General features: G+C 45.6%; 1 protein-coding gene and 1 non-coding gene across 2 annotated transcripts; one reads left to right on the top strand and one right to left on the bottom strand.

Moving 5' to 3' along the window:
* The first annotated feature begins 163 nt into the window (after positions 1-163).
* On the top strand, positions 164-9574 carry Dclre1b (DNA cross-link repair 1B). Its single transcript, XM_059265992.1, has 4 exons — positions 164-575; positions 1277-1442; positions 3452-3634; positions 7712-9574. Exons 1-4 carry the CDS (start codon positions 387-389, stop codon positions 8761-8763), a joined length of 1590 nt encoding a protein of 529 aa, XP_059121975.1. The 5' UTR covers positions 164-386; the 3' UTR covers positions 8764-9574.
* On the bottom strand, positions 7087-7190 carry LOC131913898 (U6 spliceosomal RNA). Its single transcript, XR_009379975.1, has one exon. It is a non-coding gene; the product is annotated as a U6 spliceosomal RNA (small nuclear RNA).
* Positions 9575-9857: the final 283 nt, after the last annotated feature.

Below are 9857 nucleotides of genomic sequence, written 5' to 3'. Positions count from 1 at the left end.
ACCGACCTCAGGACGCCCTTCCCCCACCCGCTCCCCTCTTGGCGCAGGCGCGCAGCTCGCTGGGCCGGAGCCGCGGCCGACCATCGGAAATCGGCTACTCGGGTCTGTCTCCTTGCCGCCGCGCGCACTTGGTCAAAAGTATGGGCCTGGGTTCCCGCGCGGCTGAGTGATGCTCTCAGGGCTTCTTCCGCCTTGGGTTCTTTCGCTTTGGCCGTCCCGAGCGCGGGCCCCCTTCTTTTTGCTCACTCTCTGTCTACTCCTTCCACTTCTGGGTTGTGTTTCCCTTGTCCTTGCGTCCGCATGTCGTCGGGACGCTATCGTGGACGCCTCACACAGGAGTGCTGTTCCAGCGAAGACCCCGCTGGTGGCTTTGCAACCCTGCCACCATGAACGGGGTCGTAATCCCCCAAACGCCTATTGCTGTGGACTTTTGGAGCCTGCGCCGCGCCACTACCGCGCGGCTCTTCTTCTTATCCCACATGCACTCCGACCACACGGTGGGCCTGTCTAGCACTTGGGCACGGCCCCTCTACTGCTCCCCAATCACTGCCCACCTCCTGCATCGTCACCGACAGGTATTGGGGCTGGATTTGGCCTCTGAGACCTAGTTCAGGAATCTGGGTGGGGACTTCTGATCTGCCACAGCTTGGGGATCACAGAGTGGGCGCCTTAAAGACTGAATTTTTGCAAATGTGGGAGTTGATCCCAGAATAAGACTAGCCTCCAGCTAGCTGACTAGAGATTTTAAGCTGTAAATTTAGACAAGGAAATTATTCCTATCTTTTCATAAAGTGTCTCCCCAATTTGTTTTTAAGAATCCAACAGACTGAGAATGTAGCTCCTTGCTAGAGCATTTGTTAAACACGTGCAAGTACCGTAATTTAGATCCCCAACACTCACCGCCCACTCCCAGTAACTCATCTATTGCGCTAGATAAAAAACACATTATCTAACCTCTCCTCATCTTGTCTGATTGAGTAGATATGGCTGGTATGAGCCCTGGCAGCCTGACTGGAATTTTCTCTGACAGTTGCCTCCCACCCCTGCTGGGATTATGATAGAAGAAAGTTTGAGAATCTTTATTTAGATTTTCAGATTCTGAGTTTAAATCGATACAAAGAGTGGGGAGCCAGAAGAGGAAGGGCAGGTTGTTTGGGAATCCCTATAACAGCTTACATGAAGAGTGTTTCAGGACTTGGTCAGCTTTCTTTGGGTTGTTAGTCCCTGGTCCAGGAGAGGAGTCTGTGGTTACTAGGATAACCAACTGTTTCCTCAGGTGTCTAAGCAGTGGATCCGAGCTCTGGAGATTGGTGAGAGCCATGTATTGCCTCTAGACGAAATTGGGCATGAAACCATGACTGTAACCCTTATAGATGCCAATCACTGCCCCGGTTCTGTCATGTTTCTCTTTGAAGGATACTTTGGAACAATTCTCTACACAGGTGAGCCTCCCCCTAGATGTCCCTTGTGATATTTTGTATATGCTCTAACAAATAAAGCTTGTTGGGCTGGAGAGATGGCTCAGAGGTTAAGAGCACCGACTGCTCTTCCAGAGGTCCTGAGTTCAGTTCTCAGCACCCACATGGTGGCTCACAACCATCTGTAATGAGATCTGGTGCCCTCTTCTGTATACATAATAAATAAATCTTTTTTTGTTTTTGTTTTTGTTTTTGGAGACAGGGTTTCTCTGTGTAGCTTTGCTCCTTTCCTAGATCTCGCTCTGTAGACCAGGCTGGCCTCAAACTCACAGAGATCCACCTGGCTCTGCCTCTCCAGTGCTGGGATCAAAGGCATGCGCCACCACTGCCCGGCTAATAAATAAATCTTTCAAAAAAAAAAAAAAAAAAAGCTTGTCTGAAAATCAGAGTGCAGTGGCTTACTAGTTAGCCATAGAGGCCAGGCAATGGTCTTTAATCCCAGCACCTGGGAGGCAGAAGCAGGTGGATTTCTGTGAGTTCAAGGCCACCCTGGGCTACACAAGATTGATCCAGTCTAAAAGAGAAACAGAGCCAGGCACTGGTGGCTCACACCTTTAATCCCAGCACCAGGGAGGTGGAGACAGGAAGTGATAGGGCTGGGCAGAAAGAGGAATATAAGGTGGGAGGAGACTGGAGCTCAGGCCCCATTCAATCTGAGGATTTGTAGAGACAGGATCTTGCCCCTTTTTACAGTCTGAGGATTTCGTAGAGGTAAGAACTAGGGCCGGGCAGTGGTGGCACACACCTTTAATCCCAGCACTCAGGAGGCAGAGCCAGTCGGATCTCTGAGTTCGAGGCCAGCCTGGGCTGAAGAGTGAGTTCCAGGACAACCTCCAAAGCTACACAGAGAAACTCTATCTCGAAAAACCAAAAAAATGGGGTTGGGGATTTAGCTCAGTGGTAGAGTACTTGCCTAGCAAGCACAAGGCCTTGGGTTCGGTCCTCAGCTCTGGAAAAAAAAAGGGGGGGGCTGGCTGGTCTGCTTCTCTGATCTTTCCGCTTTCACCCTGATATCTGACTCCGGGTTTTTATTATTAAGACCAGTTAGAATTCGTGCTACAGTCTCTCTCACTTTCCAGCTGTGTGATTTCTGAAGCTGCCTTCACTCAGAAGACTAGGCCTTGAAGCTTCATCCCGTACAGGCACAGTGACCCTTTTCGACTGACTGACCGTCTAAACCCTGTTAAAAATAAGCAAGTAGCCGGACGGTGGTGCCGGACGGTGGTGGCGCACGCCTTTAATCCCAGTATTCGGGAGGCAGAGGCAGGCGGATCTCTGTGAGTTCGAGGCCAGCCTGGTCTACATAGTGACTTCTAGGACAGCCGGGTCTATGTAGAGAGAGCCCATCTCTCAGAAAACAGCAAACAAGGGGTTTGGGGAGATGGCTTAGCAGTTAAGAGCACTGGCTCTTCTTCCAAAGGACCCTGGTTCAAGTCCTAGCACCTAAATGGCACTTCACAACTGTCTGCAGCTCCAGTTCCAGGGGATCTGGCATCCTTGCATAGATATACATGCAGGAAAAACCCCAATGTACATAATAAATAAATCTTAAAAACAAAACAAAAAACAGCAACCAAACAAATAAAAAAAAGCCACAAGAGCAGGATAGAGACTTTTTTTTTTTTTTTTTTTTTTTTTTTTTTCTTCGAGACAGGGTTTCTCTGTAGTTTTGAAGCCTGTCCTGGATCTCACTCTGTAGACCAGGCTGGCCTCGAACTCACAGAGATCCGCCTGCCTCTGCCTCCCAAGTGCTGGGATTAAAGGCGTGTCCGCCGCCACCACTACCACCACCACCGCCTGGTGAGACTTCTTTTTTTTAACAAAGAAGCTATATTGTAGGTACAGTTCAGTGCCAGGAAACAGTTTTTCCATAAACCAGGAACCAGTGCCCATCTGTTGCTAAAGGTGGGAGAGGCTGGTCTCCTATCCTTGTTCTTTGTCCCCTACTCCCACCTCCTATATTGTTCTTCCAGGTGATTTTCGATTTACACCATCCATGCTGAAGGAGCCTGCCCTGATCCTGGGGAAACAGATCCATACTTTATATCTAGACAACACCAATTGCAATCCAGCCCTGGTTCTTCCTTCCCGACAAGAAGCTACTCAGCAGATTGTCCAGCTCATTCGACGGTTCCCACAGCATTACATAAAGATTGGTGAGTGGTTCCCTGTTTCTCTCACTCATGCTGAGTGAGTCTAAATTCTCTGGAGGTTCTCATTGTTTTCAAGTCTTTGCAGGTCTCACCTTCCTTGTAAAACCTACTATGATAATCTTATTTAACATTGAACCTCCCAGCCGGCCTGGTGGCCCAAACCTTTAATCCCAGCACTCAGGAGGCTGGATTAAGTAGAAGCAGCCCTATTCTATATAGTGAGTTCCAGTGAGAAAGACCCTGTCTCAAAAAAAATAAAATAAAGTAAAACTGAACCTGCCCATCTTCATTCTCATCCCTCCCTCCAGCTCTGGCATTAAATCTAGGGTCTCACATATGTTAGGTAAGTACTGTACCATTCAACCCTCTTCTTTAAAATGTGTTTATTTTTAGTGCTAAGATTACAAACATGTGCTAGCACGACCAGTTTGTATGGTGCTGGGATTACCCAGGGGTTTTGTACATGCTAGGCGAGCACTCTGTCAACTGAACTACATCCTGAGCCCCAAACTTACTCATTTTTTATAGTATTCTTCACCTCCCAGTGTATTCAGTACATATTTAAATATGCTGTTGCTTATGTATACATATACCTGATAATGTACACATACACCAACGTGAACTATAACTCCTTAAGGAACCCTCAAGATAGTCAGGCAGTGGTGGCATACACCTTTAATCCGAGCACTTGAGAAACAGAGACGGGCAGATCTCTGAGTTTGAGGTCTGCAGAGTGAGTTCCAGGACAGCTATAACTACACAGAGAAACCCTGACTGGAAGAAAAGAAAAAAGAGAAAGAAAGAAACAAGGAAGAAAAAAAAACCCTTAAGAGGGCTGGAGGGGCAGCTCACTGATTAAAAGCACAGACTGCACTTTCAGAGGACCCAGGTTCAATTCCCAGCACCGACATGGCAGCTCACAGCTGCCCCGTAATTCCAATTCCAGGGGATCCAATGCTTCTTCTCACCTCTGAGGGTTCCTGCACGCATGTGGCACCCAGCCATACACTCAGGCTCACATACATATACATAAAATAAAGTAAATAAATAGTTTTTAAAAAAGAAAAGAAACCCCCAAAAACTGAGAGGAAGCTTTGTGTGTCAGAGAAGCAGCAGCCAGTATGACATATGTAGCAGGCAAGCAGGCTCGAAAGGCAGGAGGGCTTGGAGGGGTAGTAAGCCCTTTGGAATTGATGGGGGTTTTTTTTGGAGGGGGTGTTTTTCAAGACAGGGTTTCTCTGTGTAGCTTTGCGCCTTTCCTGGAACTCACTCCGCCTGCCTCTGCCTCCCGAGTGCTGGGATTAAAGGCGTGCGCCACCACCGCCCAGCTTGGAATTGATTCTGATCTCAATAAAGAGCTGGTGAGTGGTTTCAAGTAGAAGAGGAACAGTATTCCACTTAATTGTTTCATAATATAGATTCCATAGTTTCCATGGTCATTCCTTTTTTTTTTTTTTTTTTTTTTTTTTTGGTTTTTCGAGACAGGGTTTCTCTGTGTAGCTTTGCACCTCTCCTGGAACTCACTTGGTAGCCCAGGCTGACCTCGAACTCACAGAGATCTGCCTGGCTCTGCCTCCTAGAGTGCTGGGATTAAAGGCGTGCACCGCCACCACCCGGCTCTATTCCTTTTAATTTTTACTGGTTCTTCTGCTAGAATGTAGGTTTTCCCATGACAGGGTTCTTTATTTCTTAGGGTGCCTACATAATGAAAGAGAGAGATAGTCAGTAAATATTTGCTATGTGAATGAATAAGGAGATTGCTGTGCTTCACATAGGTGCGTTGACAAAACAGCTATTTGCTTGTTCTGGTATCTCCACAGTGGTACTCAATATCTCTGGGACTCTTGAAGTTGTGTTTTGAAAGACAGTTTATGAAAATCAACTTTTCTTTAAAAAAAAAAAACAAAACAAAACAGCTTTTGTTCTAAATAACTTCTTTGGTTGTTCCAAAAATTATAGGTCCTCAAAAGAGGACCATGAATGTCTTAAAGCGTATGTCACAACTCTGAAAGGAGTTTCAAAATGGCCTTAAATAAAAATAATGAAAAAAACTACATACCTCCCAGGGTAGCTACCAAACTGATTGAGAAATGTTCCCTACCCTCAGGATGACTTAACCATTCATGAAGAAATACTCTCTGACCATTCTTGAAGTATGACCTGCAGCATTTTCTCAGGGAAGCACAGCTGGTTGGGAGAGTGCCTGTGGTAGGTAGGGCTTGATTAATTTTGCAGAAATATCATTAGTCCTGTAATGTGCCACATATCCAGTAGGCAGTAGAGATATAAATCTGAATAAATATGGTGTCTGACTTTAAGAGCTTCCTGTTTATTAAGGAAGGACCCCAAGAAGGAAAAAGATATAGAGAGAGCAGAAAACCTTTTGCTCAAAGGGGTAAATTAGAATCATGATCAAGGGGAGTGGATATAAAACAAACATTTTTTAAGTTCACGGTTTAGTGGTGAGGCGGTGAAGTCTGAGAACAATGGTTAAATACCATCTGCCGTATCTGTTACCACAGCCATTGCTAAAATTTACGTCTGCATTTCTTCTGTGTGCACACCTTTTGTCCTTCCAGATGGAACTTCTGCTACCCACTTCTCATCCAGGCACTTAACAGTCCTGCGATATTTTTTCATAAAGTCATGTTTTGATCAGAGTATTCTGATGGTTCAAATCCATCACTTTCCTACCTCACACTGTTGAGCAGCCTCTGCTCATCTACAGCATTAAGTCCTAACTCCCCCTCACTGCTTGGAAGGCCCACTAATAAATGACCTTGGCTTGTCTTTCTAGTGTCATATCTCACTAATCACCTTTACTTTAGTAACACTAAGGTGGCTCCTCTTGAAACATTTTCCACTATACCCTTTCCTTGCTGGCCAGCCCTGATCCATCCTTTAAGATATAGCTCAGTTTCTTTTCAGCCAGAGTGATCACCTTCCATCAATTTGCCAAAATGACCAGCACAAAGGGAAGAGGAAATGGACCTGATGTATAGTCTCTAAGCCTTTTGGAAAACATGGAGTTGTTCCTTTGGCTACATATGTGTGAATGTTCAGGCAGAGGGATATTTGGCATTAAGGAATTAGGTTCTAGTCAAAAAGGAATGGCCTGTAACTGTTACAGTGGCAAAGCTGAAGAGTCTCTAGTGTTACCCAGAATGCTATTGGCATTGTTGTAAACAGCAAGTTAGAGATAAGATTCTTGCCAGGAGAACTGAAACGCATTGAGCATATGAAACACTAGATGCAGTGAGGGAACACAGAGAACAGGTGAAGGAAAATGATCAGAAAGATAAAGGCCAAAGAGGAAAGTACTGGGTTCAACTGAAGTGCCCACCTGTGCTGCCCAGAGAAGCACTCTTTGTGGGAACCAGTGGAAAGGAGCCCGAGCTGATCTGTGAATTCATGACTTAATAGATAAAGTGAGGGGTTTTTTGGTTGTTGTTGTTGTTTAAATGGAATGCTTCATGAATGTATATGTCATCCTTGTTCAGAAGCCATGCTAATCTCTATATCATTCCAATTTTAGTACATGTGCTGCCAAAGTGAGCACAAGTGAGTTGGGTTTTTGTTTGTTTGTTTGTTTGTTTGTTTTATTAAATGGAAGTGTGTTGTTTTCTCCCCCAAAGAAATATTTAAATTTTCCATCACCTCCCAAAAAAATGGACCTGGCTCAGCTGTACAGAAGCTTTTCCTAATTTCATCAACTGGCAGCTACTTCTGTGCCTTTATAACATTGTATGCCTGCCTGTGTGTGACAATGCCCTTCATTACATTGTTTCTGAGTCTGCAGGTGGATGGTACTCCTGGAGAGTGTAAGCCTTCTTAATCTGCCTGTTGCCACAGTGCCTAACGCTTGGTAGATGCTTTCTCTTGTTGAGCTGAAGGATAAATGGATTTTGTGTGCTCCATCCCTGCATCTGCTATGTATCTTAAATGAATTTCCTTCTTGATACACTTCCTGGATTGCACGTAGATTTTACGAATCTTGGTTAAACATTTGGTTGACTGGGAGTCTTTAATACCTTCATTATCTTCTTTCTCTTCCTTCCCCACCCCCTGAACATAATTTAGGACTCCACAGCATAGGAAAGGAAGAGCTGCTAGAGCAACTAGCCCTTGAGTTTCGGACCTGGGTGGTGTTGAGTCCTCAACGCCTGGAGGTGGTGCAGCTGCTGGGCCTCGCAGATGTGTTCACAGTCGAGGAAAAAGCTGGGCGCATCCATGCTGTAGACCGTATGGAGATCTGCCATTCTGCCATGCTTCGGTGGAACCAGACTCACCCTACCATTGCTATTCTCCCCACAAGCCGGAAGATACGAAGCCCTCACCCAGACATCCACACCATCCCTTACTCTGACCATTCATCTTACTCGGAGCTTCGGGCTTTTGTTGCAGCTCTGAGGCCTTGCCGGGTGGTGCCCATTGTTCGCCAACAGCCTTGTGGAGAGTTCTTTCAGGACAGCTTGAGCCCCCGGCTCTCTCTACCCCTGATTCCACACTCTGTGCAGCAGTACATGTGTCCCTCCTCTAGGGAAACAAGAGTGCTTTGGCAGTTAGAAAGGAGACTAAAGAGGCCAAGAATCCAGGGTGTTGTGTTTGAATCCCCTGAGGAAAAAGCTGAGCAGGCTAAAGTTGACAGAGACTCAAAGAAGCACAAGAAAGAAAACCTCTCTCCCTGGCCTGGGGACCTTGCGAAGCTCTGCCCCCATCCTCTGCAGGCCAAGAAGCAGTTGTTTCCAGACTTCTGCAGGAAAGAATGTGATGAGCCGATCCTTTTTCGTGACTCCGAGAAGATGGCGACTGTGTTGCCTGCCCCCTTGGAATTTTCAATGCAATTACAGCCTGTAGATGAGTTTCTCTCTCCAGAAACCAGGGAGGAAATTGACTTAGGGTCTCCCGTGATGCCTAGGGGAGGCCATGGCTCACCAGCTAGAGGGAACCAAAGTGACTGGGTAGGCCATGATTCTCCCTTGTTTCACATTAGCAAAGACACTCATCTAGCTACTGAGTCCAGGGACCTGGCATTAAAATACCTTCTTACTCCAGTGAGTTTCTTCCAAGCAGGCTTCTCTTCCAGGAACTTTGACCAGCAAGTGGAAAAATACCAGGAGAGTACAGTATAACAATCCTGTTGGGTCAGCACTGCAGTTTTGAAAACAGTGGGTGATGGCTAGTGGCAAAAGTTTGTTTAGTGTCTTCTGTTACAGAGTCCTGTGGCTCACACTGGAGTAGCTCTTCTGAAGCTTGTTTATGGAGTTCTGGTGCCTATGAAACCCTTAGCTTTATAGCTGACTATTATTATTTTTATTAGTTTTGTTATATTTAACAAAACTTTTCATTATAAACTATTCAGTGTTCATAAGCCCATTAAAAGTTCTTAGAAGTCCTTTAGCAACTTAATCTGTTCAACTTGGTTTAACCCAGTTTTTCTTAAACTTTTATCAATATGCACTTTTTTTTTTTTTAGTGGAAAAAGTAGAATCTGACTCAAAAAAGAACCAGGTTTGTCCCATGTGTCTTATTCCTTAAGTCCCCTTCATTCTCTTCTTAGATAAAAAGTCCTTAGTTTATTTATTTTCAAATTATAAATCATGGTGCTGGGGGATAAAGTGGTATCCCAGGCTTTATGTTCTAATCCTGAATGTCACTGACTTGCTGTGACCCTGTCCAGGTAACTTCCTGTCTCTGCCTCAGGGAGGGAACAGGAAACCATAAAGAGGCCTTGAAACTATTGAGAAAATAACCCTTTCCTCCTTCATGAAAGGGGCCAGTAACAGTCATGAGAGATCCATCTGGAACAAAGCCATTTGAGGGTTAGGGACCCTGCAACCAAGTTGGTGCATGCAATAAGCTGAACATTAAGGCTTAGAATATGTCCGAGCTACTGGATGCTTGGAGACATTACTTTGTTAAAATAAAGCTATAAAAGAGAAATGTGCTGCCAGATATTCCTCTGATTGTTCACATAGCTGGGATTTTCCCCCCACCCCCACCAATTTGAGTTAGGAAGCCAGGGCACAGAGCTTGTTTGTTTTAGTATCCAGGGGAGAGACCAAGGAGCCAGCTGGCTGGAACAGGTCAGAGTGTGCAGTTTACGCTGCCCTGCTCATAACCTAACAAAATGCCAAACTAGTAAGCGAGCCAGCTGATAGCATGGTCCTGAAGAAATGTGCTCTGGGAGGACGCAGGCGAGGAGCCGGGCATAGGGCAAAGCTTC

This window comes from Peromyscus eremicus, chromosome 6, assembly GCF_949786415.1.
Source record: "Peromyscus eremicus chromosome 6, PerEre_H2_v1, whole genome shotgun sequence".
Lineage (NCBI taxonomy): Eukaryota > Metazoa > Chordata > Mammalia > Rodentia > Cricetidae > Peromyscus > Peromyscus eremicus.
Note: the sequence above shows the minus strand (reverse complement) of the source record. Positions and strands in the feature narration are given on the sequence as shown.

What these genes read in the sequence shown, in the direction of transcription:
- Dclre1b (XM_059265992.1), top strand. Translation starts at nt 387, where the DNA reads ATGAACGGGGTCGTAATCCCCCAAACGCCTATTGCTGTGGACTTTTGG. An exon ending in TCCTGCATCGTCACCGACAG is followed by an intron (nt 576 to 1,276) that starts GTATTGGGGCTG and finishes CTGTTTCCTCAG; the next exon opens with GTGTCTAAGCAGTGGATCCG. An exon ending in ACAGCATTACATAAAGATTG is followed by an intron (nt 3,635 to 7,711) that starts GTGAGTGGTTCC and finishes AACATAATTTAG; the next exon opens with GACTCCACAGCATAGGAAAG.